Source organism: Haliaeetus albicilla, chromosome 4 (assembly GCF_947461875.1).
Source record: "Haliaeetus albicilla chromosome 4, bHalAlb1.1, whole genome shotgun sequence".
In the NCBI taxonomy this organism is placed as follows: Eukaryota; Metazoa; Chordata; class Aves; order Accipitriformes; family Accipitridae; genus Haliaeetus; species Haliaeetus albicilla.
Window position 1 is genome coordinate 23,204,377 of NC_091486.1, and position 27,924 is coordinate 23,232,300.

Sequence of the window (27,924 nt, forward strand, 5' to 3'; positions counted from 1 at the left end):
ATGCTCCAGTGTACAAAAATTCAACAAAACAACAATAGTATGAAATGGAGCACTGCTCAGCAAAACTTCTGGAGACTCTTGTATCCCCTCAGTTTCCTTCTAATGTTGTCATGGACTAAATTCAGAGAAAATGCATAGGATTTACATTTCCTGCTGACCATCTGAATCAACGTTTGGCTTCAGTTACTTTCAGTTTTGATAAAGCATTATCTTGATGTAATTTACTAGAATGTGGATGCTAGGAAAAAAATGCGTGTCTATAGGATTACAGAGCACAGAGTTCACTAATCAAGAGAAGGGTAAAAAAAATCTACTGTACTTCGGCCAGAATTATGACAATTCACTGTCAGAAACTACTGCCTTGTTAAAACAAAACTGGCACAGCAATGGATAAAGGTGGTGCTGGAAGAGTTTTGTGGAGAAATGCCATTGCTCCTCTGTCTTTAAAGTTTGCATCTTAAATACACATGAAAAGATATATGGACATAAAGCTCTCCTCGTCATTTTTTAATTAAGATTATTTACAGACTACTTCCTAAGTTAAATACAGATGAGAATGGATCTAGTGCTTTCATATTTGAAGGGCTACTGGATGCTGTGGAGTGAGTCAGACCTCACTGAAGCTGATGAATACAGCAGTTGCTCTTTATTTGTAACAGATTAAATTAGAATGATAGGAATTGTCACCCAAAACACAGCCCCCCAGGCAAGGCTGATCAGAGCCCAACAGCATGTTTCTGACTACAAAAATAGAGATCTGCTTATCCTATGGATCAGCATGTCTCATTATATGAGACAGATACAATTAAAAACTCTGTGGAAGAAGCAGAGGGTGGTCAGGACGCGCTGGCAAAATGCTTCCGGAGCGATTGCTACAGAAAGCTGAGTGAGAAGGAGCCTTGTATGATGTGCTCACTTGAAAAAAGCACTGGCACGTTGAGCAAAGGAACAGCCTCTCATTTGTTTCTCTGAGGTTTTTTGTAAGCAAAGCAGTGTGTAAGAGAAACATCTACCTGAATTTATTCTCATCAGGCACCCAGAAACAACCTGAAAAATGGCTAAACCAATAAAGGCTAATAGTTATAAAAGGAGAAGCCCAAAGCTGGGGGGAGTCCTCCATGCTCACAGCCACAGGGGGAGAAGTGCTTTATAAAATAATTTCCTTCACCAGGACCCGTTTCTCAGAGCACAGATGGAGCTGCACTCGCAATTCATTGTTCTGGACAATAAACCGAAGGCACAAAGACAAGTGAGGCGTTTAGTTTCAGTGAAAGCTATTTAACACTGACTATGCATATATAGGCATTAATTTTATTTCTTGCTCCTAACTATTTCTTTAAAAGCTCACTAACCATTACTCTTCTTTTCGGTGTTTAACCGGCCTTTTCTGAGAGACCTCGGCCCTTCCCCGCCGGGCGCGGCGCTGCCCTTGGCAGGCAGCAGCGGTGACGGCGCCCGCCCTGAGGTAGCCGCGCGCGCCGCCACAGCCGCGCGGCGCTGCCTGACGGGACGTGGCGCCGGCGCCGCCCCCGCCTCCAGCAAAACCCTGGGCCGCTCCCGCCGCCTCGCCTCGGTGCACGGGCCGGGCGGGGCGGAGCTGCCCCGGCTCCTCAGCTGTGCCTGGTGGCACACCGTCTCTCCCTGTCCCGGCGGGGTGAGGCTCCGCTCCCACCAGGTCTCCGGCCCTGCGGGGCTGCCCCGCCGCCGTGTGGGGTGGGGGTCGTGCCTCAGCGGAGAGGGGCTTCGAAATGGCGGTCGCCATTTGCCTCGCAGTCCGCTGGCGCTCGGAGCCGGGCAGGGGCCGTCACCTCTCTGAGGGAGTCGGTGCCGGCAGGGCTCGTCGCTGGCGCCGGGGACTTGTCTTTTCCCCGAGACCCAGAGAAGTGTGCTCTCAGCCCCGGGGATTGCGGCGGGGAGGGGAGGGACGGCGACCTCTGCCCCGCTGACAGGCCGCGGCGCCCGGTGCGCTGAGGTTGGGGGTCGTGGGCTGCCTGGGGCCGGCTTGTGCAGCTGAGGCTGTGCGGGTACCCAGCCTCTGCAGGTGGCCACCAGCTGTACCTGTTTTTCCAAAATCTATAGGTAAGCAATACTCAAACAGAAAAAAGTCTCCATGATTAAATGAGTAAAAATGGCAGAAGATACTACAAGGCAAGAAGTAAGTAGGCGTGACACAGGATTCAGGCACATCGGGACAAAGCCGTGAATAACTGAAGAAAAGTCTCTGTAAGTTCCCTGAATACCACAATAGACCTGGCTCTAGTATATAGTACTTTAAGTGACCTACTAGTAACTAGTGAACCATAATACACATTGCCAATACTATAATATTTGATAAATTCCTTTAAGCAAATATATGTGTCCTTTTCTCCCTCCCTGGTACATACAGGTATGAAATTATTAACAAAAGAAAGGAAGAGGTATCATCACCCATAGACAATACTGCGCAGAAATCAAGAAGAGACTAGTTTGAAACGTCTTTCTAGTTATTTCTCTGAAGCAGTGCATTTAGTTCCGTGTAAATGCAAAATATTTTTTAATTTTCATATTTAAAAGTTAGGTTTTTTCACTTCTTTCTCCCCTTTAAATCTCCACTCTGGAATTCCGATTTCACTGCACTATGAGAACCAAGGATCAGTGGGTTTTTTTGAGGTATTTTGAAATTATTAAGTGGGAAACTATGTTCTTGTACAGAAATTTATGTTAGTATGGAGATATATAATAATACTGATTCAGTGTCAGCAAATCAGATGTAGTTACTGAGGATTTTCTGGTAAAAGCAGTGAATTGGTTATATCTTAACCTACTGTGGAGGCTTGTGGAACGTGTTCTGAAAATACGTGGAATCCCTTTCTTAGATGCTTTTTGTACCCCCAAATTGAAGTCCAGCTCAGTTCTTAATGTGCAATTTCAAACTGTAATGCATGCATTTTTCAGATATTATATTCTTTAATCCTCTAGCGTTTATCTGAGTTGCTGTAAATTACTGACATTGTAGCACATAAAGTAAAAATAGAAGAGTTCACCCGAGTTTTATTTCAAAAATAAAAATGTGTCTTGAACCAAGCAGAGCTATTTTTCTCCTGGGCTGATTTTCATATGGTAGTCTGGCTGGAAGGCAAGGTCGATACAGAACTCTAAAAGCTGTTTCAGACCCTTTTAAAATGGAAGGTCAGTTTAAGTGCAAATGGATTGTTTGGGAAACAGGGAAAATATGAACTTCTGCACTGGTACTTGCTGCTCCATGGTGTTCCATGGCTAGGAAGCTCTAGAACAGTATCTGCAGCAATACATTTGTGCAGGTTGGAGAGTGAGGGCCACTGTGTGGTTCCTTCCTCAGAATGTTGTGCTGCCCTGTTGATGTATGTGCAGAGTGATTTATCCAGTACTATCTAAAATCCTTGATTAGAAGAAATATTGTACCTGTATTATCGACTTTCTGACTGCAGGGAAGAGAGATTTAGTGAGCAGCGCAGTGGCTGTTTGGTTGCTTTAAGAGCTGCCAGGACCAGTTTTGCAGTGTTTTTGCCAAATGCATTCAGAATAAAAAGTTCATTGGACAAAGACAATGATTCTTGCTGTCCTAATGCCTGGAGAGGCTCATTAACAAGGGGCTCCTGAGCATGGGCTTGTCCGAGGAAGAGAAACATTTTGTGTCGCAAAAAAAGAGAAGTTACTGTCTTTACCAGCCTTCTGCCACTGAGGAATTGGAGGAGAAGGTAATAATGAACAAAGTGCTGATGCACTGCACAGTGCTGTGAGGGTAATCAAAAAACATTCATGTTTAGGGAGGGGTTTTGAAGTACTGAAAATTATGGTATTGATTTGCTTTTGTTCTGCTTAAAAAAAATGGTTGGTGGGTTTTTTGGGTGGTGGGTTTTTTGGGTTTTTTTTCTCCCCTAGCCCTAGTTTTAAGCTGTCATCTGAACACACTTAGTGTGATACGTTGTGTGTCTGCAGTTTCATGCATTAGTTCTTACAAATTTGCCTTCCCTAGAGGTGAGTTCTAGTGATCTAACCCAAGGAAATATAAGGGAGGAGAAAGTAAGGTGAGAGGATAGCCTATGGATCAGCAACAGAAAAGGAGAAGGGGAAAAAAAGCCTCATACAAACCCTGAGCATAACTGGCCAGGTGAGCACTATACTTTTTACCAATCTATTCTACAACTGAACTTCAGTAATGTAGAGCCAGAGAAGAGAAAGGCACCTTTGGCTTGGTTGTTTCAGGGAAGTTGAAAATGCTCTGCACCTGCAGGAACAATCACCACGTCAGTCAGTAGGAATTCTTCTTTTGTTCTTGTTACTGTTTAATTTGTTTTCACGAGATTGAACGGAGCTGTACTGCAGTAGAATAAGCAAGCTGTGGTATTTCCGGCCATCATCCAGGACACAAGTTCAGAGTGGGCATTTTTAGTAGAGACTCCTGCGTTACAGACTAAAATATGGACCCACGTTCCTCATAGTGCTAACAGGAGGAATCAAATATGTGGACTCATTTGCTGTGATGGATTATCACTGTGCTGTTTGATAAAACCTTGTAGCTCCTAAATTGGGGAGGGGAGATAGGAAGAAGGTAAGGGAGCTGTAGCAGGAGAACCTAAAGGACAGAAGAGTGCACAATGAAGGTGGTGGTCACCCAAGGAGTTACAGTGTGCAGCTGAGGAAAGCACCTGTTCTGCTCTTTGTGGAAAGTGGGGGGACTGCTCTGGAGGTAGAAATGGAGAAGGAGCAACTATCTAAAGCATGAAATTGGTCTCCTGCTACTTCTGTCCTAGCTTGTCCTGCCTTTTCATGCATCTTTCACATCTTAGCACAGCTCTTGTTTTGGGAGTTGGACAAGTGATATAAATAGTGGGGAAAGGGTGGTTTGTCTGGAGTGATGAGATGTGAGTGATTTGTGTGGTACTTCAGCAAAAGGAAACCCCACAATGAACCTGATGCAGCATTAACAAAGCACGGCCTTGGGATTGATGTGCCACACCAGAAACCTGAAAAATAACTTGATAAACTGCCGTTGTTTAATTGTGCAAAATTTCTGCAAGGAATTTTCCCCACTCTGGGGAAGAGAAGTTCTTTGAATAATGCATTGTGTAAGGCCATACATGCTCTCCTTGTGTGAAAGCTGGATGGCTGTGGCTAGAATGCCACTACTCTGGGATAAATGTCTGACAGTGTAAGGCTGAGCTTTCCCATCTGAATGCTGCACAGCAGGCAAGAAGCTCTGCTGAACACAGCTGAGAATTGGCCTGTGGTAATGGCACGTGATGAGGGGGGAGGAAGTATGAGATTTTTCATTCTTTGCTGCTGCTTTGTAAGGAACAAGGCATGTCAGTAGCCTCTTGCTGGCTGGTCCTCTTTTTCTCCGCCCCTCATCCAGTTGTTCCTTCCTCAGGCGCTGACTGTACCCTGCTGTGTAGAAAGGGAGTACTGATATTTTATGTGGAAAAAGGAGACATTTGCAGAACTACACATTTGAAAACACTGGACTGAGTTAATTTTACAATGTTTCTTATGAAATAGAAGAAAATTCAGGAAAATGAATGTGTCTCCTGATGTAGCATGATATGAATTAATAAAAAGAGTAGCTTTTAGTAGTAGAGCACATATGAGATACAAATATCTCAGAATAAGGGAAGAGTTAAAGCTAATACATGTCCTTTTGCATCTTTCATTGTTCCTCTGCCCTTGTACCCACTACTTTCTTGGTCAGAATATGAAGAGAAAGTATAAGACTAGGGCAAATGGGTCTTTGTTTGCCTGCCTATCCTGATGGCAGGATTATGGTTGATGACAATTAAAGTAGATGGAGTCAATTTTCTTTTCTTTCTTCCTGTGCTAATGGTAGCATGTTGAATGTGGAGAGGTGCATTTGGTACACTGGTGAATATGTTCAGCCCACCTGAGATAATGGCATAATTACTGCTATGACTGTATTCAGGCAGCTGTTTGTCTAACATTCTGCATGGACACTATACTTTTTGGCTTTGCGTGGGCCTTTCTCACCTTACACACAGTTTCCATGATTCACAAGAAAATCCCATCTCCTTCAGTCTCCTGGTCATACCACTACTGCAGCAGAAACAACAGGGAATCATTTACCCCTCCAATTCACAGAGCAATGCTTGCACTAAGCCCCAGAGATTTCTGTGGCAAGCAGCCTGAAACACTTGAAAGGGATGTAGTTTCCAAGGCATCAGTGTTCATGGCTGAAAGCTTCAACAATGTATTAAGCTGGGCATTTTGGTGAAAAAAAGATCTGCTTGTATTTAATCTGCGTTGAATTACTATTCCCACATTGTGTGCAATGACTGAAAATTATTTATTCAATAGCAAGGTCGACTCTGTGAAGCAGATAGCACCTCTGTTAATAAATATATACTTTCTGCTTTGTATTTAGGTGGCTTTTATTCATAGAAGACAGGAGCTAATTGTCCATCTTCCTTTGTGTCTCAATGCAAGAGCCAGCCACTTGACTTTTGGCTTCCTGAGATTCAAACCTAGAGGAGTTCAGGGCGGGGTATAAGAAAGAAAGGTGAATTCCAAGTGGGGGGAGGTACTTCAGTGGAGTAAGCAAGTTAAGGCCCTCAGTCCCAGTTTCACAGGGACACCATGCAGACAAAGAGAGTTTCCGATATGACCTTTTCCTTTGTGATGCCCCCCTCTGGGCTCCACATGCTGGTCCTACTTTGTTATTGTTCTGAATGTCAGTTTCAATGTCCAACTTCCATGTGGATATTCACATTTGAATACTTAAGATGAGTCCTGTGTCTCCCACCCCTAGAATTAAGAACCTAGGATTTAGATGGAGCAGTGTGAAGTGTCTGAATAGATAATGTCGTTTTCTGAATGCTGTCCTAGTCATTGGTGTCTGCTGCGTGGCATTGCAAGTAATAATAGTAATTCTGCAGAACAGAATACAGAGCAACTAGAAAATTCTCTCTTGAGAAATTGATGTCAATTTTTCCTTTCATCCTGGCGAGGTTTCCTGTGTTGATTGGTACTTTCTAATTGCTATCAGCAGTATCAAAAGATGCAAAGTTATGCAAAAGAAGTTCCAGCCTTTGCCCAGAAATCCATAGATTTCATTCCTGCTGTGCTGTGCCATATTCAAAGTTAATTGGATGACCCAATTTTAAACCTGAAATACTGTATGAATTTAGAGACTGTATCAGTGCGATTGTAAGTTGCTTGAAGAGCACATCTGTGGTCTTGGGTACAAAATTTTGCCTGGAGGCAAAATACAGTGTTGGAAGCACCTTAGCAGTTAATGACTGAAAAGAGAGGTGGCCAGTAGAATAGGAATGTATACAACAACCATATGATAGAACCAGATATTTCCATTTTGGTCAAATTCTACTTTGTAAGAGACTGGTATGGAGGCTGTTTAAGGGACTGTGTTCATCATTCCCTTGCATTGCAATAAAGCATCATCCTACTTCTTTCTATATGCCGTTTAGCGTTTGAAATAGATCAATTGAGCAAGAGTTCAGGAAACTTTTAAGTTCCCTTTACAAACTAAATCAGGCTGTAAGTTTTAAATTTCTGTTTCATTCATCATGTGCTTTTGAGACCTCCTCATGTTCTTGTTAATAATTCAGCCTTTACCTATTCTAGGTTTATTGCTCAGAGAGACAGTACCTTTTGCTGAGTCCAGCATATGGCCAACAGGAACTATGTCAGGTAAGGAATGCAACCTTTAATTTTTCACCTTATTCTCTTTTGTTGTTAATCAGCTTTAGAATAGAACTGTAGTGCATGCAGCTGGGTTCATGTATGTCAACAACTGTTAGCTCTGGTAGCCTGTTACTTTGAAACAGTTGGAGAAGTGCCAAAGATCTCAAGTGTCTCGAAGGCTGTCAAGCTTTTGCTTTTTATGTTTGTTGTTGCAGCAGCTGAGAACACAGCAAGTCTTGAAGCAAACTGGATTAGGTAAGAAAGAATTTTTAAACATCATCTTCTATGGCACCCTGGAGAAAAAAACCCAAATGTATTGTATTTTTCTGACTTCCTTCCCATAAAATAGATAAGTCCTTGTCTCATTCTGCTAACATGTCATAATTATCTTACTGATGGTCAGCTAGTAGCTGCTCTGCTTGCAGCTGTATTTCTTAACCTTTTCTTTTTTTCTTTCTCGAGTAATGAAATTAAAGCTATCAAGCTAGGCAAAACAGCTGACTCCTGATTTCATCATAATACCAAGAACATTGTGAAAGAAAGTTACTCACTGAGAACATGTAATTAAAAATGATGGTTACCAGCTGTTGTTGCTTCTCAACGTGGCCTTCATACATTTGTAGCAGCACAGCTGTATTTGACTCAGGTTGCACTAAGAGTGTTAATTCCATTCACAAACATTCCCTAAGGGTAGAACTGCCCTTGGAATTGTGGGCTTGTTCAACCACTTCTCTTTCTACTGCTGTTCAGAAACTACTTGCTAGAGAGGCTTTTGAACTGAGTGGTGCATGGCATGATGAAATACAGATCTCTGTGACTGGTAAAATTCTTAGTTATATTTATTAGGGAGCTCTTCAGCCTCATCTCTGAAAGAAAATACAGTGCTTAGTTTCTACAGGCCTTGTCTATTAGCTTCCTTCAAAAGAGTGATTGTTATAAATTGTACCTAAAAAGCTGCTAGTCTTGAGTTACAAGTTTGTAGTTTTGATGGTTTTGATGATGGGCAGTGCATACGGTATTGGAAGAGGAATAAGCTTTTACAGCCTTGATACTATAAGAAAGACTGGATTGTGAAGAGTGCAGCCTGTACTGCTTTCATTTTAAGTCATGTCTGAAGAATTGACTCATGGAATACTTTCTCCTGCTTGGGTTCTTTGCCAAAAAAATAAAATGGTAGCTCGCTCTCTCATCAGGATTTATGGCCCCATCAGTGTCAACCTATTGTGGAATGAAACCCAGGGATTTCATTATCAAAAATTTTAAAAAGAAAAATCAATTCACTGAGAATATTAATGCTGTAGGTAACACAGTTTCCAACTAAGGATTTACATATCTAAGTGTTAGCTCTTTAAAAAAAAAAATTCTCACATGAGGTTCTTATGTATATGTATAGTAACAAGAGTAGCTTTTTCTAAGTCATTGTGGTAATGGAGCTAATGACAAGACAGTTGGCACTGTCGTGCTAAGGTGATCTTCACTCTTGCAAGACAAAATATAGTTAGATTAGCACATTCTTGCAGAGATCCGCAGTTATCCATGCGTATAAAAGATTTGACTCCTGTTAGCCAGCAGATGCTTGTGTCCTTGACAAAGCTGTTTTTGCAAGATAGATATATCTATAGAATGCACAGTGATCTGTACTATATGCCGCAGTTTCCTCTCCAGAATGCTTTGTGACTTGCAAATATATAAACCTTTTCGGGACTAGGTGGAGGGTCTTGGAGTGATACAATGATACCTGCCCCGGTAAGGCTGCCCTAAGGCCCAAGTGTATCAGATTGCCATAGTAAACCCTCTACTCTGTCCTTGACACAGTTCCAGCTCTACCATGGAGGCTGTACTGAACTTGTAGGTATGCAGTTATGCCTTATCTTTGCTGCCTTCCCAGCCTTTCCCCTTTCTTACATTTGGACCCAGGTGTGCAAGTCTCAAATAGAACTTGCTAACTGCAGTCCTGCATCTCCTTGTTCCAGGTGTATGGCTTTCAGGAGAGAGAAGTTTTTTGCAGAACAGTTTTGGAGGACTGTCACTGATAAGCAACATACTGTAAATGCTTTGGTAAAGGCTTTATAATATCCTGCAGTGGGGGAGGTATCCTGCAGAGGAGGAGGGCACTTGTTTTACCATGGGCTGCTTGAGGCCAGCTGTAAGGCTGACACTAAATACAGATTTGAGAATCATATGGAAATGGTGTGTTGTATGCAAAAATAGATTGGGCTTTTATTCAGGTATAAGAAGGTAGAGGCATCTCTGGCTTTTTTTTGTGGATAATGAAGAAGATAGGAATATTTAGGGAAAAGTTTCTTCCTGGCATTGAAATCTGAAACAACAGAAAGTGCTGCTTAAAACTGTTTGAAAGAGTGCTGTCTCTGCTCTTTTTAATTTCCTGGGTAGGCATAGAACTAGAAGAGTGATGCTGATCCCGAGGGGGATCTTGTCTTTATATTTGACTACTACTTGGAAAAAGAAAAATCCCATTCATTGTTTCATAAATATTTCCCTGCACAGGCAGAATTTTACTAAACTCTGCCAGGTGGAGAGTTTCCTGATTCAGTGTTCTCTGCTACTTCTATCTTCAGCTTAGGCATTGAGCAGATGTCAGGAAAAGAGAGAAATGGTTTATGACAGTACAGCTATAAGAATAATTTCTTCTACTTTTCTTTGGTGACCAATACTGTTGCCAGTTCTTGTCTCTTCCATGGTCTCCCTACTTCTACTCTTGTCTGTTACGTAGCCTAACATGAACTGAAGGGTAGAAGGGAACTGTAGTTAATTTGGGCCTGAAAGACAGGAGGGGCTAGAGGTTTCAGAAACACTTCTTTCTTCAGGATCTCTCCTTTTTTTTTTTTTTTTTTTTCCTCCTGAGTAAATGCATCCAGAATTATCTAATTGGCAGTAAATTTTAAGACAAAGTAAGAATTACTATAAACACAGAAAAAATGGAAATGGAGGAATAGCTTGGTGTGGTGCAATGATTTCCAGAGAAAGCATTGCCCCATAGGGTTAAGAGGGCCTGGGTGTCAGTCCACTGAACACACCAAGACTCTGGCTGGTAGAAAGTGGCTTGCTTTCAAATGCTCAGCAGCTTACCCCAGATTTTGTGGGATCTGTCATCTTATCAAGGCATTTGTTCTAAAAAACATATTTTAACAGTTGTTCTCCAGTATAGTTGCCCTTTTATTTAGAAAAAGAAGAAAATATTGGAAAGTTCCCTGTGCCCGTTATTGCGTACTTTTTAATACATTAACTTTGAGATGAGCCAGCAAAACCTGGAGGTATAGGGACAGCAGAAGCTGTTCTCCTTCAGGTTCCTATCTGTAAATATGTCAGCTAGGCAGTCTAGATACCACCTATGTAACCAATATCCAGTTACTTCACCTCTGCCATGGGACAATCCTGTCATGTTTGTAGCATGTCCAAACAATCTGTCATTGAGCTATTTGTTACATGGTTGCATTTGCTCTAAAGAATTGGTATAAAACCTGTTCTCAAAGGAAAAGAAAAAAATTAAAAGCCCCATTTCTGGTATTGAAAGTATGTAATATTGTTGTTGCTACCAGTTTTCCTGGATGTATGGGGAATAAACTCTGACTAAGTGCGTTAAGCAGAAGGAGTAGTAAAAAGTGTAGAGTAGGATGGCAGTTTTCATGTCTCCTTGTACATTTTTCACGCTGTATTTTAAACTTACTGGAGGGCTGAATGATAGATGTGATTAATTCCATCTCACTTGTAAGAAGAGGGCATGTTTGGTGCACATCTTGTTGTATTCACTTGTTCTCTCATCGTTCTGTCAATAGTTACATGGATGATCTTTATATTTTGTGTGTAGTCTGTGAAGTGGATATAAAGACCTGTCAGACTACCTTTTCTAATACATTTTCTTCTGAGGAAAAAACCCTAATATAAATGTCACCTGCAGTATGAGCAACTGTAGCAGATGGAGCATTGAATTAATGCCTCTGAGAGGCAAGCCAGGAAAGATTATGAGATGAGATAAATATGGTACATGATTCAAAAAATTTCCTGTGATTAAAAATGAGTTCAAGAAAGAAGATCAGATCTTCAAAAAGTTGCAGAATATTTAGAAGTCACCTATCTTTTGACTTTTTGGAAAAGTGTTAAAAAATCATTTGCAATTATGTTTATAGGGAAAATCCCCCATTAATTTAATTAAAAGGATATTTTTCAGCAGTGGGTCTTACATTCTTTTGTAACAAGTATTTTGAATATGCTGAAAGGAAGGGAGTTTGCTTATAAAATGTATCTGGTATAATGCCTCATGTTTTGTGGCAAGATCACTATCTCAGTGAAAAACAACTGTAAAACTAAACTGATTGCTGTATTGAAAATTGTATATATTGTCATCAAATATAGAGGAAGGACTGTTTTTAGTCAAAAAAGTGACTTGAGTTTAACAATTGATAATAAATAGGAAGGTGACGTTGATGCAGCTCCCTTGCTGGTGTTCCTTTCATAGGTCCAGGGAATGGAAGCAATTTATATGCTGGCAGAAGGTTTGGAGGGTCTGCAGATATCAGCTAATAATAAACTAAAGGTGTATGTCAGTGACTCGTGTAAGTAGGCTTAAGTTGCTTCTCACTAGTGGTAGTTTGGCCTCTTACCAGTTTCAGGAGTGAAGGACTGTCATGACTAACTGTAATAATGTATATGTTGTAATACAGAGAAACTAGCTGGTTTAATAGCTGGATAAAAGGTGGTGGCATTGTGATGGCATAAGGTTGCTTGGCTAAGAGCTTCACAGAGTTCAGCAGCACTGCTGAGAAAACATGCTTGGTTTCACACTCCCTCATAGCAGTGAACTGGCTGCTGTGAAATGAACACCTTCTTTTGACCAATCTGTGAAAAGGCATTTGGAGCAGAAAATTCATCCACTCTCTGAGCTGGAAGGTGAGCATTCTTTGTGACAGGCTGAAAGACTGGGGATGCAACATGTACAAGGAACAGCTAAGAATGCAATTTAGAGTACTTGTTAAATCAGATAACGTCCTTTCAGCTGTAAACAGTTGTGAAGAGTCCACACCCTGCTCCCCACTTCATAAATTAGGGTGATCTTTCCACATGTAAAAGTTTGTGTGTCCAGGGGCACATCTTCTGCAAACTGATTTGCTCCACGAGAATCAAAATGGGAAAAATGGCATTTTAGCTTTCAGAACTACACTGTGGACAAGGAGGCTGTGATGATGCTGGTTCCTCAAGGTATGGTTCCTGGTACAGCTATCTTAAGCTTTCCTCATATTTGCTTCCACATGCTGCAGTCATTCTTCCTGATTCCTGGCAAGGAGTTCCTGAAGTGGGAAGTCATGGAGTGGCTGTAGCTGCCAAATACTAGTAGGTTCCAGTTTTCAGAGAATTCTCTAGAGATAGTTGATCTGAGTGTCTCTTTTGATTGGCAGTATAAGCTTGCTCTAACATCTGATGAACACGTACTTACTGCTGATAACACATGCATGTACAAACTCAGGTGTTGCACGAACTTGGGTATTGCAGCAGAGTTTCTGTTGATTTGCATTTTACCATGAGCTGACTGAAAGCGAATAAAGGGAATATTAACCCCTTGGGAAGGAAGGACTACAAACAGCTCCTCAGGGAGCAATGACAGAAGCTCTGATAACAAGCACATGAGGCAGGAAACTGGTAGTATAATCTTAAACCAAAGTGAAACTGGAAACCCCTTGGGATCGAGAGCTAGCAATCAGCACTGCACAGTAAAGCAACACAAGGGCCGCAAATGAGGTGTTTGAAAGTCAGGAAGCTGGCAGTAGAGCAGGACCTGCTGAAGCAGCTGGAGAGGGACCCAGCAATCAGCACCAGAGTGCTGCAAGGGCTCAAATGATTTTTTTACTTGGTGGGGCTCTGAAGGAGGTGTTTGCCTTAATTACTGTAGTCCCTCGGAGGCACAGAGGGAAAGGATTCGCTGCACACAAGTGTTTCTAGATCTGTAAAAAGTCATGCTACGCTTTTCTTCTGAAGCAGATTTATTGCTGTCTTCCCCGCCCCCATCTCCCGTGATAGCAAGCTCTTACAGAAATATACCATTCCTGGGGCTTTCACCTTTCTTTTTCTTCTCACCATCCAGCTGGTTACTGTCTCCATGCTCGTGATCTTTCATGAGAGGGACCATGCTCATTGGTGTGTTGTCCTGTGTCTGCCCTCCCCCCCCACCATTACCCACGTTCTTACTGTACATTTAAAGTGGGTTGGAGAGCAAGTTTTGTCTTTTCTTCTAAGTACTCAGCTTTTTTGTCATGCTTTCCTGTGTGTTCTGAATGCAGGCAGTTACAGATACATACTCTGCTTGTCCTAATCCAAATAATTAAGTAAGAGTCAGAAAATTAATGGAAAAACTACATACAGTTGTGCTTCTGTCTGTATCAGTAAAAAGTGCATGGGGTGATGCCACAGAGTTACACCAATATCTTCGTAAAAAGAAGTTGCAAGAATTGCTGCTGCTGGGACTATTTCTTGTAAGGAATGTCATGAACATTGTGCTACCTCTATGAGAAATTTATTGTAGTCTTTTTTTAATAGTTGTAAGATGACCTATGTTGTAGCTTTATGTCTGTATTTAATCTGACTTTTCTGAGTCTTAACAATGGTACATCTGGAGAGATGCAGAAAAGATAGTAGTAGTGTGAAGTTTTAAGGATGAAAACTTCTGTGAACTTTGTACGGTGAAAATATATAAACCTTATTTGTTTACCTGAAATATGGAGTCATCTGTCTAAGTAAATTTTAAGTATCTCCTGTACTGTGTTGTACAGGAAAGGGAGCTTATTAGGAGTTTTTCAGGAGGCATCTTACTCTAACATTCAAAATTAAATGAAGGAAATATCTTTGCCAGTTCTTTACTGAATAAAAGTGAAAAGGCTATATATTCCTTCTTACTAATGTCTTGATGACAAATGGGTATGAATATTTCATCAGCCAGAAGAATACTTTGTTACCATTCAAATTTAATCTTATGCTTTCATGAACTCCAGGACTTACAAATTAGAATCATTTTATAATCTGTGGCAAAGACTGATTTTGTTAAATAATATATACTAAATTGCCAGACTTTTGCAAGAGTTGTTTATTTAATAGAAGGAAGAAAATAATTAAATTCGAAAATAGGTTTTAGGAGAGCGGATTTTTTAAAAGCAGGTCCTGAAATAGGGTTCTGCTTTACAGTGTGAGCTTTTGTGTAATTAAGTATTGGTTGCCTTAATAATTACTCAGGTAATTAAGAACAGTATGTCCTTATGGCCTTAAATACTTGCTTATTCTGTGTAAAGGAAGAAAAGAAAAAGAAAAAAGAAGACAAAAGCCTTGCCCTACAGACAAAGGAGAGTTTGTTTACCTTAAAATATTTGCCTTACAAGTTCCACACCGTGCTCCTTTTGATTTCAGTGAACATTCTCTGTGTAAACAGTATCTAACGTAAGATACGGACATTAAAGTTTAGGCTAACTATGAACCCTAACAGTTATCACCAGGCAATACCGTAGCATCTGTATCTTCATCTGTCTTACTTTAAGCAGGTGAAAATAGTGACCATGAGAAAAATGTATCTGGTTCATCTGTTAATATGGCTGTTGGATCGCACTGGGTTTGCTTCTTGATATGCACTCAAGGATTTGTAGATCTGTAGGTCTTGTTACTCATTGGTTTGCAAAATGTGTAAGTTTTTGCATGTTCTGAGGGAGGCTAGCCTGAAAAAAGGCTTGGGTAAATTGCCAGTAGGCACTCTGCAGCGAGGGCTGGGCTGCCCTGCAAGGGCAGGTGGGCCGGGAGCCGTGAGTGCCAGCGAGGCAGCAGGGGCAGTGGCCTCACTGGGCATGGGGCATCCTGGCAGGACCCAAGTCAGGTGAGGGGGGCAGGCCCAGGGATGGCAGCCAGGGTCGGCCGACAGTCCACTGACTGCCAGGCGTGACTGTAGCAACAAGGAAGACTCAAGGTCTGGTCAGGAGATCAAGTCCATGGGTTAGGCTTTAGGTGTGGATGAATAGGGTACATGCTCAGGCAGAGTCATGGCTGTAGGGTAGATAACTCGGGCAGGGACCAAGGGTGATGGCCTCAGGTTAAATGCAGCTCCCAAGAGAAGCAGATGCCCTGACATTGCAAACTTTTGCAAAATTATGTAATACATTGTGCTGCTTATGTCTCTTTGCATGTGCTGGGCATTATTCTGTGCTGGTTGTTGCAGTTGATAAGCAGTTTTCATGCTGATCCTGCTTGAGGCAGAGCTCACATGCAGGTCTGTTTTCTCCTAATATTTTGGATTCCTGAACACCTTTGTTATGTCAGAGTACAGCCTGCTCAAGATAAGAGTCATTCTGGCATGGATGACTTCAGTTGCTGACACAATCTAATTGCCTTGTCACGGATTAATTCTGGATTTTGCAGTAGGGGTTTTTTTGAGTGATCATGATAAGATCTTTTGTCAGGGACTTAACTCATAAACTTGCACGATTGTCTCTTCATCTTTTGACAGTCACATTTTTAAAGTGTTTTCTTTATAAACATAACAAAAACCAAACCTCTAAAGGATTTCATTTTACATGCAGTAACATATTCCTTCTGGTTTTGTGACATTGCACTGTACTTCCCTTCTACATCTGAATTAGTAAATGCATCAACTGCTCGCTTCAGAATCTGACTGTCATCTGAAAGTTTTTCTTCCTTTTTCACTGGCATCCAGTAGCTAAAGGTCCAGAATGAGGAGGAGTTGTAAACCACAGTTCATGTTTCCCCCTCCTTTTTTTTTTCCTGGAGCCCAGGAGGCCAGTGAATCATTTCTGAAATCACTATAGGTCTGAGGTCCTTGAAGGAGAAAGTTATTGTTCAGAGAACAAGTCCAGCAGAACATGGCTTTCTCTAACCTGTCCCTGTCAGATGGGTATTTTTTATTTTGCCCTAGAAGCTAAGATACATGAATCTGCAGTTTCAAAATCACCAGTCTTTGTGGTTTGTGGCTTTTTTCTGGCTGACCTTTCTCAGTAGGAATAAGAGGAAAGCAGCGTTCATAGTCTGTAATGTTATTTCCTAGCATTTGCAGTAGTACCTCTGCTTCCAGACTCATGAGAGCAGTGTTTCCCCTGTGTCCTGGACTGAACTAGACAAGGGATCTGTAGTCTTACCTTGGAAATGCTTTGTTACAGCATCCCTCAAAAATAGGATTGCATGTTAAAGCAGTATCTAACTCCAGCAACATTCATTATTATCACATATAGCCTCTATTAAAAGACTCAGTTAAATGAGATGCATGCCTTGATCCCAATTATGTGTCTGCTTAAAGTATGGTTATTCATTAACAACATAACAAATATATCAAAATCTAAATGTTAACATATAGAGAGGCTTTGTCTCTGAGGTTTGACCATTTTCCAGCTAATGTTATGCTTCACAATGGACTAACAGATTGTGAAAAGTTGAGCCAAATGTGAATAATCACTGAAGTGTGTTATGGGGCAGGTGAGACTCTTCACATAAGGCCTGAAGCCATCAGCCTCTCCAGAAGGTGGCAAGCAATAGTTTGATGGAGGAACAGATTACTCCCTTCTTAGGTTAATGACTAGTAGTTTGTGTTTTAGGGGAGTGGACAAAGGCGAATTGTCCCAGAGATGGGGATGGATTATAAAGCAAAAATGGTTGCCAAAGTAGGATCCCCTTCTGTGAAGGGAATATGAGCTGAAAAAGACCTGTGAGTTTATTAGATAAGATGACCCTTCAAGGCCAATCTGAGTCTAGATGGATGTAGACTTGTTTCTTTTAATTTCCATTCTCTTGTGACTATAAACCTTGGTAAACTGCATTGTCTATTGTGGATGTAGTAAATAAATCCTTTTATTAGCCGCTTACATTGACCTGGTTTGGGTGAGGTATGATATCAATACAGCCAGCTAACTTAAAGGAATTTGTGCCCATAGGCTTTTGCAATCCATAGATGGTACTGAACTACTCTCAGGCAGCCAGCAGCCCAAAACATTTCTTAGAGGCTGTGAAGGATAGTGGAGTTGCACAGGCCAACACACAAGCCAGTAACTCGGTGCCTAAGAAGAAGAGATATTTCCATTGCTGAAGAGGAAATCTGGAATGCTAGTGAGAAGCCCAAGGATTGCAGAGGAGTATAAGGGTAGAGGACATTATTGCAAATTTTACAAATTGGGAAATTAGCGATAGAGAAAAGTAAGATAATATTTCTAGTGTACATGCAAAATTCTTCTGTCCTGATACCTTAGCCCATTCCTATACTATGCTTTCAAGATCAGTTTTTTTTCCAGCTCCTGTTAGTTGTTTCCCATATGGTGGTTGCCTTCACTAATGCAAAGGTTAAGCAGACTGTTAAGTCAGCATGCCTCTGAGATAACATCCCATTTTTAGAATTAGTTCAGTTTTCATTAGTGAATTAACTGGACAGATAAATATTTATGACTATCTCAGATGTCTGATTACAACAGGAAATAAATAATTCATTATAGAAAATTGCCTTTGTCCAATTGATACCACAAGGATATAAATCAGATACGGCAATTTCCAAAAAAGCAGCACGATATATTGTTCTTGCTGGAACACCCTCAATAAGCATCTTTTAGGTGCAACCATTGCCGTTCTAAGCTGGGTAACAAACCTTCCCTTGTGTGAATAGCAGTGGTGTCAGAAAGTCTATTTACAGAAATGTGCATATATTGTAAGTATAATGACGGTTGGGACAATTTAGACAATCTATATACAATATATGATTTCTGTTTGATATTGGGAAGTTTCTGTGTGTAAATCTGTCAGACTGCAAGCATCATTTTGAATGGGGGTGTATTTGCCTTCTCTGTTGTAATTCTGCTTCTGTAGGCTGATTGAAATAAACTTTGTATCAGCCAAAAGCTAACAAAGAGGAAAAATTAAATTTTGTTGAGTGAATGGTGTTAAATAAAGGATTGAATACTACTCTGTGTGACAAGCCAGTTACCAAGTTTTAAATTTAAACTTGAAGGCTAGACTTCAGTGGGAGGTTTTGTTCACATAGTGGGTTTGAAGAGGAACCACCTAACAAGGAAGGCCAGAAGATCAAAGGAAAGGGATTCTTACCAGCCATTTTAAAGGAAAATCAGCCTCTCTTTCCACAAAAAGGGTGCTTGCTGCAGAGATCCGGGGGAAAGACTTAGAAAAGAAGCGCAACTGTGTTCCAGAGTAAATGGCACAAGCTTGAAAGAAGAGATTGAGGACTTCTGGTTATAGCAAGTTAGAAGCTGAAAGAGTTTGAAATGTCAGGAAGCTGAGACAGTGAAGTCTTAAAACAACATGTTTATTGTTTTGACTGTTTATTTATGCTCCTTGTAATAGCTAAATTAAGGGGTTTTCAGAAACCTTGTTAAGGCTGGGCATATATCTATTTCACTCACACATTTTTGAAAATACCCTTGTTGTGGAACTCTGAGAGAGGGTTTAAAGGCAGTGGAGAACGAGCTGCCAGCATACCTCTGTGGCTAGCTGAGCTGGTCCACAAAGTCACGTGTCCGAAAAGAGAAGCCAGAAGCATGTGCTCTGAGCCTCAAGGGACACTTATAAACATAGCAATCCATGGGGTTGCCTCTGCACTGTTACCTGGGGACAGCTGATGAGACTTCTGTGAGGGCTGTTGCAACAGAATATTGCTGTAATGTTTGGAGAGGTGTAGCTTGGGATGCCTATGTAGGAGACACCTTTCAATACAAGGTATTACTATTGAAAGGTACTAGTTTGTTCAATTTGTAAACAGAGAACCTGAAGCATGGATAAAATACAATTTCTGTGGTACAGGAAGTGAGTTATAGTCAAGAGTATCTCTTGAGTTCTCCTAACTCCTAGGATTGTATTTGAAATGTAAAGTCTCTTTATAATGCTATCTAGTAAAAGGAGCATCCTAAAATAAGACAGTAAAATCCTTACACCACATCACTCATACCTTATAAAGATACCTTTCTTGAATGGATGATGTCAGTTGCTGTTTTGCTCATCATGCTTTTATTCTCCTTCAGGCTTTGCTCTTTCAGTAGGTACTCTCTGCTTAAACAGAGAGGTAGGAACTGGGGTTATTTGCAGAGGGTATCCTCACTGAAGAAAAATGGCCCATTGCTATATGGTGTGATAGAACATAATGTATGTAGGTTAAAGCATTGTTAAAAATTTGATGCAAACATATTGCTGTAGATCCTGCTTCATATTGTGTGTACAATCTAATTTACTTACTTTTATGGTGAAAGCCTTAACTGATTTCTCAGTTCAGTGCTGCTTGTGGTGACATACAAGTATATTATCTAGTCTCTCTCTTTTTTTTGTTTGTTGAATGGTATCACAAAATGTTTTCCTCTTTCACGTTCTGAAAGCCCGCAGACCTGTTCTACAAAATGAAAAATATGTAAAAGAAAACTGAATAGCTGCTAATGAACTGCTAAAGGCTGGTTATTCCAGGTCATAGGTACTGTACTAGTGCATGGTACAGCATCCTTACCTGTCATGTTTTCTCTTTGTAAATTAAGTTCAGGCGTTCTCTTAACTTTCTTCAGGAGCATCTGCAGCAGCCCAAGAAGTTAATCTGGGAAAAGAGGCCAGTTTGTTACTTTATTCTGTGTTTAAATTCTATTCTGAAAGTTCATGGACATTTTTTGGATTGTTGTTATTAAATTGTTCTCTCTTCAAGATCACAGCTCTTGGAGCTGTTAATCTCCCTCAAATCCCCTCAATCAGTAGGGGGATTCTCAGTGTGAAATACCTGGCAGGAGCAAGCTCTGAGAATTTTTGCTTGGGTCTTTATTGGCATCTGTAGTTTCTCCCGGGGTGCTTGTACCTTTTCCTTTGTTAGGATAGCTAAGTACTTTGGTGATGTGTTTTTGTATTAGTGGACATTAGGCCTCTACATAAGTTGTGTAGACTTTCAGGCGTCTTCCCTCGTGCAATAAAGACAAATCAGATCTTTCTTATTGACGACCATGTATCGGAATGTATAGTAAAGTGTACCAAGGTCTAAATTACTCTTTGAAGTTACAAAGCCAGACTTTTTACCAGATCAGTATCTGAGAGAATCAGGGTACTGCAGCAATGTTGTTTGTTATGCAGGTCACAATATACAAATGCATAAGTCATGAAGGTACGAAAAGTTCCCTCAGTTATTATATTATACTGTGGAAAGCTATTTTCACTCTTTTTTTTTTTTTTTTTCTTTCTTAAACTGGCTTCCCATCAGAGTTTGCTAACACATTAAACTTTCTGCTTGCCTTAAATATTAACAAATAGTAAGGTCTTTTTTTGGGGTTCAGATCAGCAAAAAACAGAGTTGTTTTTGTTCCTTTCTGTAGATTAAGGCATTATTAAATAACATATACAGGCATAACAGCTCTGAGCAGCTTCTATGTGTATCACTATCTGTCCTTTTCTTCTACCTCTCTGTACCCCAAAATCCCTAACTGATTTTCAAGTTCAATAATTAACTGTGAGCAGCAGGGGACATTGGCATTGTTCTGCCACTTTTTGTCAGTCTTTTCAGCTGGGAAGATGTCAAGCCAATTGCTTGTGGATTTGCCTTGGTCTTTGTTACTGAACTCAACTTAGATGGCTATAGGCCCAGACAGCATAACCCGAATAATACATTTATAATTTATTAAACTTAATTCTTTAAAGGTTCTTTTGATAACTGCTTCATGAAGATAGCTGCTGAAGGAAGTTTAAAATTAATGGATTCTATCTCATATGCCTATTATTATTTTTGAAGCCTGTTAGAGAAGAGAAATTATGCAAATTGGTGTCACGCTAGGCTACTGCACGCATGCTGGTAATGCATAACAACTAGCTTACTGATGAAAATATTTCATCTTAAGCAAGAGTCATTGTCAGCACTAAGAGATGTTCTTTGTATCATGGTTAACAGATTATTATTATTTTTCTTACGGATAAAGAAGAGTTCTTATTAAAAATCCTCAGTAGAATAAAACTGCTGTAAAAGTAATACTGGAGAACTATAGTGATGAATTATGATTGATTACATTATACAATTAAGGTATATTGTGAAACAATAAGAAGATCCCTTAAAAAAATTAAGCAGTTGTTGCTCACTCTCTGTGAATGACTAAGTGGCTTTAATTCTTCAGCTCCTGCATGTAAAAGACTTGATAAATAGATGAGGCTCAGGATCAATTAGTGTCACAATAATCTTTAGTATTAATGAAGCGAAGCTGCTAGGATTGAACGAGTTTATCTCTATCCTTCATGACAGCATCTTAAGCTAACATGCACTGCATTGTCTGTCTAGTACTGGGCATGGGAACCAGTACGCAGAACACACAGTTCTGTGCAGTGCTGGCTGATACAAGTGCTCCCTGTAAGGAAGCTGTCTTAGTCCTGAAGAATTCTGATATTCTTAGTGGGACAAAAATCCAATATAGGATAAGCTGGTTTCAGAAAATAGGTCACTAATGTAAGTTTGCAGTTATTTTCTTCCCAGTTTTATCCTACATCTGTCTTAGATTTTCTTTTTCCTCATCTGTACACAAAGTATATCAAGCTTTTCTGATTAGACTGCAGTGAAGAGCCTGGGTTTGGTCTAAAGGTCATCAGTCTGTTATAGCCCTTCATCCTTCCATTTTAACACTAACACACGCATTTTGTTTGCCCTGTTAAATTGCTGCCAAAGGAGGCAGAGAAAACCTTCTCAGGTATTGATTTTTCACACATGGGGACTGTAGCTCGTTGTCACTTGATTTGCCACCTGCAGTTTATAACTGAATGGGCTCATGGGATTATAAACTTCATTTTAGCATTGAGTTCCCAGCCTGAGGTGAAATTGATGTGTTAGCTGTTAGTCATTTGTAACTGCTTTAATGTATTTTGATAGTTGGAATTCTATTTAGATGGCTAGTATAAATAGCATTTTTGCAATAGAAATGCCACTGATCAGAACCTCCTGAGTTGCTGATCTTAACTAGTTTTCAGATATTTGGATCTGGTCTCGGATAATCATTTCTGCTTAATATTTTGGGGGTCTTTCTGGTTTTCATTGTTACATTTATAATGTAATAATTACGAACTATATTATGGTAACTGACTAGGTGCATAATTTTATTCAACATTTGGTCCTCTGAATTGTAGATATACAATGGATTAATTAGTGGTCAAACAAATACAGTGTATTATAGTTCCTCGTGAATGATCAGGGGCTTTATTTTCAGTAATACTCAAAGCTTCACTAAAAGTTTCTGTTGATTTCTATGTTAGTAGCAAGGTACCCTTTACCTCACAGGATAAGACAGCTCTGCAAAAATACTTGGTTTACCATATGCAGGAAGTGATTTTTTGCAATAATTTGAATCTCAGCAAGGCATTCAGTCTTTCATCACTGAATACAATTTTCTCTGTTTGTCCCAGCTTCCCTTATAGGTTTTCTTAAATACACAGTACCTCCCAGAAACCTTGGAAGTGTCATTTTTCCATTAAAAATACATTTTGCTAATTTTGTGAAAACAAAAGAAAAATGTATTTCTTGCATGTTAGTGAGAAGTGCAGGTTTGCTTTACTAGTAATCTCTGGGAATTATGCAATCTTTATATGCCTTGGCTTGACCATTTTTTTGCTTAACATCCCGTATCCGTACTGATCTAAGGATATTTATGTTAAACCTTAGTGAAAAAGTTTTTTTGAAGTTCTGTGAGAAAATCCTTTCTTACAGAAGATTGCATCCATATTTGACAGAGAAGTAGAAATCCCCCAAATAAATAAGTTCCTACAGTTTTTATAAAAATCTGTGTCAGGCTAGAGGAATGAATCGTAAGCAGTGTCCCCTCTGAGGGGGATACAGGTTGAATTTTGTCCTTGATACATTCTGCTTGGGTTCTTCCACCCATATGCTAACAATTCCAGCTTAGCTACAGCAGATGTTGTCTTTGGGGTGTATCAGAGGAAAGGAAGAATTATTATTATGATGGTAAGAAATTAAAAAGATGCAGATTTATCAAATTCATTAGTTTCACTGTTCATGAAACAAGTTGCTTTGTGGCTTTCTTAGTTTTGTGAATTACTGTTTACGAATCTTTTCACTCTAGCTACATTTCAGCTTTTGCGCACATTCAGTTAGAGAAATTCAGCTATGGTAGACCAGAATAAAGCATGTTGTATCTATGAAATCCTATGAAAATGAGTGGGATTGAATGATTCTAACAGAAAGAAATGTGATTACTAATATAATACCATTGACATCAATGAAGATTAGATAGAAGAATCAAAGCAGCAAGTGTCATGACCCAGACTGGACAGACCAGGGAGTCATGTTTAATTCAAAATTCCCTCGGGCTGAATTAAGGTGAAACGACACCAAACGATCAGTTAAAGATTTTATTCATAACAGAAGCAAACGGAACTGGGGAGGCATGGTAGTAGGTGGCAGGGTTTCTCACAATAGGACTTGGCATAAGACTACTTCTGTAAACTGTGTAACAATATACATCAATTCAGGGAATAAGGAGATCCCTCCCGTTGAGTCACGAGGTTCAGAGCAGACCCCCTTGCTTTCCAGACTCCTCCTCAGAGAAGGGTCTAGGGGCGGCTGGATCCACTCTTAGTCTCAGACTTGGTCAACGGTTTATATCTTGAAACTACCTCAGTAAACCAGGTAACCTGGGGTAACCATATACATCAATTCTGGGAATAAGGAGATCCCTCCCATTGAGTCACGAGGTTCAGAGCAGACCCCCTCGCTTTCTAGACTCCTCAGAGAAGGGCCCAGAGGCGGCTGGACCTACTCTTAGTCTCAGACTTGGTCAGTGGTTTATATCTTGAAACAGATGAGGTGTACGGATTGTGGAAAAGGAAAGAGGTAAGACAGAGAGAGAGAAAGGGAGAGAAAAAGATTTTACCGGTCCTGGGTCCAGCGTTGGTTCAGTCAGCCGAGGAGTCCAGTCAGCCGACGGGTCCAGTTCCACTGGGCTTGCGCACCCAGGGCTTCACTTTGTGTCCTTTTATCATCCTTGGCCCTACTTCGGGCAGGCACCCGAACTCATCAGGTTAATGAGCAGTTTGTTAGCCTTTGGGTTTGTGGAGTAACTTCTCCTTCCCTGCAGACACTGCCATTGTTTGATCTTTGTATCAGAACAGCTTATCAGAACAGGGAGCTACGCACCCTCCAGCAAGCCCTCCCCCTCCTGTTGCTGATGTCTGAGCTGATGGGCTTTTCACCTTGGTTCCTTGCTGTGCAGGGTTTGTCTTTAAGCAGAACTTGCCCCACCACAATGTTTGAGACATTAACTCTTTCCGTCTCTCACAGCAAGAAATTTTTTAAAGTAGTAGTGATCATTTTTATTAAAAAAGATGGAGTGGCTTGAGTTCACCACATCTTTAAGACCTTCCTACTCTAGAAAACCCCAGTGGTTGCTTGTTCGGTTTTTGGGTGTGGAGTAGATTGAGGCAGTGTTTAATTTAACTTAAAGTGCATGGTCCCATTCTGTGCATGCTAAGCAGATCTCTTTAAGGCTAATATTACACTGTTTGCAAGTCCCATTCAACTAGAAAATGGCTTGACGTGAACCAAACTGATTTGACTGTTGTAGACAGCAGATGATATGAAGCCATGGGTCTGTGGTAGGAGAGAAGCAACTTCAGAATGAGCTCTTAGGAAGCAGAAGAAACCTGATTTTTGAGGGAGATGCAGTTATGAACGATCCAGGATGCCAGTAGTGTTACCTGGACCCCATGGAAGATGGAATTTTATCAAGAGTGTTGTGGCACTTCTTTGGGAGTCACAGAATGAGGTGCTAAATAGTTCTGGAGTAAAATAACTTCTTTGTGACCCAGCAACAGTCAGCAGTGCCTCCTGATCTGACACAGGCCTTCAGGAAAGACTGAAAATGCATACCCAGTAAGAAAAGCATTAGATTTACAGGGGAGCTGGTCAGGGGCCAAGCTGTCCTTTACCTTTGTCTACATGCATCCTAGATCTGTTTGTGTATGAAACTGGCTGATCGCAAGGATATATTTGCCACCCAGAGTAGTCTTCTGTTTGGCTTATACGAACAATACAAAAACGACCAATCATTGTTGAACAAAGGTTAATGTACTCATAAATATAAGGGTGCAATAAGAGTTTACTTATAAAAATTTATAATGCAACAGATTATGATGCAATGAATCTAAATGAAAACGTGCAACTGGATTGTCTGGACTAGGCACATACATCTTTCCTACCATGCATTTTCTGGGACATTAATGGAGAGTTTTCTGGTTTAGACTCAAAACATTTGATCTAAGAATTTGAATTAAGATTATAATCTTAAAAATGCTTGTGATTCAGCACCAGTTTAGGAGTGGTAGTGTGAAATTTTCACCATTTGATTAAAGTGTTCAAAAATCAAGTTGTTTTTTCTCTTTATTTCTAGAGGAGGTGATATTTAGATTTCTCTGCCACGATGTCAGTAGCTGTTTTGTGGGCAGTTTATTATGGTTGGTCCTAGGAATGGGGTTGTGTTTCATGCTGTGATGAACTGGAAGCATAGACAAGACAAGAGAGCAAACATTCCCAATGCTTTCCTCAGAACTAGCGTCCGATTACAATCCATTGCCACTGGTTATCACTCTATTCTGACCCTGTGTCTGATATTACAAGTCTAAAAGCTTAGATTATCTAGTCCATCCATATAAAGGAAGCAGAAGGAAAGAAATTAACAAAGATATTCCTGAATTTAAAGGACTTTATGGAGAGAGAGTGTATGTAAGAGCAATTGGTAAAAAGTTTAAAAAGTTGGAGTACGTGGAAAGGCAGAAGGTGTTTCCCAGTTACATCGTCTCCATCTCTATTTTGAACACCCACAGAGTCAGTTTCATTATTTGTATATTCAACAGAAACTTGTTCTGTGAACTGAATTTAGCAGGAGTGTTTTCAGAGATCTACCTTTCATCTATAAACAATAGCAGTTCTGTTCCTGATTGTCCTGTTTTTCCCTTATGTTGGCCTAGTGAAAGGACATGATGGGTTAAAGTATGGTTCTTTTTGTTTGTAAGTTGTATAGCATCAATAACAGCTTTTCAACATATTTTTATTCTTCTCCTTCATCTCCTTCCATCACTGACCTTTATCCCAGAAAGAACTATGCACATCACATTCTGCAGTTTCTCTTTCTGAGACCAATTGAGAACAGTTATAGGATGGTGTGTTGATGGATTCTTTATAAGCTTCATTTCAAGATATTGACATCCTCTTTGTTTTAACCTAGCCAGTGAGAAACAGCAGGAGGAGACTAGCAGAGGAAGATGTTCTGACTATTGATTTTCTTATCCCTTTCGGTGGTTCATTAATTCCTCTAACAATTGCTTCTTAGGTAGCTGTCTGGGTGTGACCATTACTAGCCAGCAGAATAGGGGCTTTCATGGCTGGGTGAAGCCATAGCTGATAATGTCAACTTTACCTTCCGAATTCTTCTATCTATGAGTTCTTCATTTAGTATGGAAGCAATATTGAGCTTCCTACAAATAGGGAAATAGCTTCATTTTGAATATGACATTCTTATTCTTCCACCATATGTGTAGGTGCCAGAAGAGTGTAAGCCAGCTGTTTCACAAGAGAGACAAGAGGGGTTAAATGAAGAGAACATTGCAAAAACTAGGCTTGTGCATGAATTGTTCATATGGAAACAGTATGTTCAATTTTGTTTCGCTGGTATTGCCATTATGTCTCTACCGGCTACAGTTGTCTAGTACTGTATACCATGACTGTTAGAAAGCACCCGGCTGGAGTGAGGCTCTTACTAATTTCAAAACCTCTGTGAATGTCCCGTTTTACTGTGAGCTAGAAAAGGGTGCATTTTGGAAGGCAGTAGGCAGGCAAATCACTGTTGTGTAGGAGTAAGGCAGTACTGCAAATAGAACAGTAATTGTAAAGCTATTTCTGGCACTGTTTTTCTTTCTTACAAGTCTCTCTTGTCCCTATAATTTCTGAGAAAGATAGCCGTGATAATAAATTTGTAAGAAAAAGTTGCTGATTTTATTCCAGAAGTAATTATATCATAAAACCCCCTGCATGTAGTTAATCTCTATAGGGTTTGGGTTTTTTGTTTTGTTTTCACAACATAGGTGAAGATCACAGTAGAACTTCTAATACACCACATAATATTCCAGATGGCTAGTTTGAGGCTTTTTAGAGCCACGGAATACAATTGGAAGGCTGTAGTTCACAGAGGGAAAAATGATTTGTGCACTGTCTGTAACCCATATTTGGTTTACGTTATCTTTTATATCAAACAA

General features: G+C 40.3%; 1 protein-coding gene across 14 annotated transcripts in view; it reads left to right on the forward strand.

The window, feature by feature from the left end:
• The first annotated feature begins 1,572 nt into the window (after positions 1 to 1,572).
• Positions 1,573 to 27,924, forward strand: part of MYO3B (myosin IIIB) — a 213,651-nt gene continuing 187,299 nt past the window's right edge. For 4 of the 14 annotated variants that reach the window (XM_069781383.1, XM_069781388.1, XM_069781391.1 and 1 more), the window contains exons 1-3: positions 1,698 to 2,223; positions 7,612 to 7,677; positions 7,887 to 7,926. In XM_069781383.1, coding sequence (XP_069637484.1) covers positions 7,671 to 7,677; positions 7,887 to 7,926 — 47 coding nt within the window. In that variant the 5' untranslated portion in view covers positions 1,698 to 2,223; positions 7,612 to 7,670. Of the gene's footprint in view, positions 1,676 to 1,696; positions 2,224 to 2,389; positions 2,516 to 7,611; positions 7,678 to 7,886; positions 7,927 to 27,924 lie in introns of those variants that run through there. The other 10 variants (XR_011324318.1, XR_011324319.1, XM_069781395.1 and 7 more) reach the window with 8 other exon arrangements.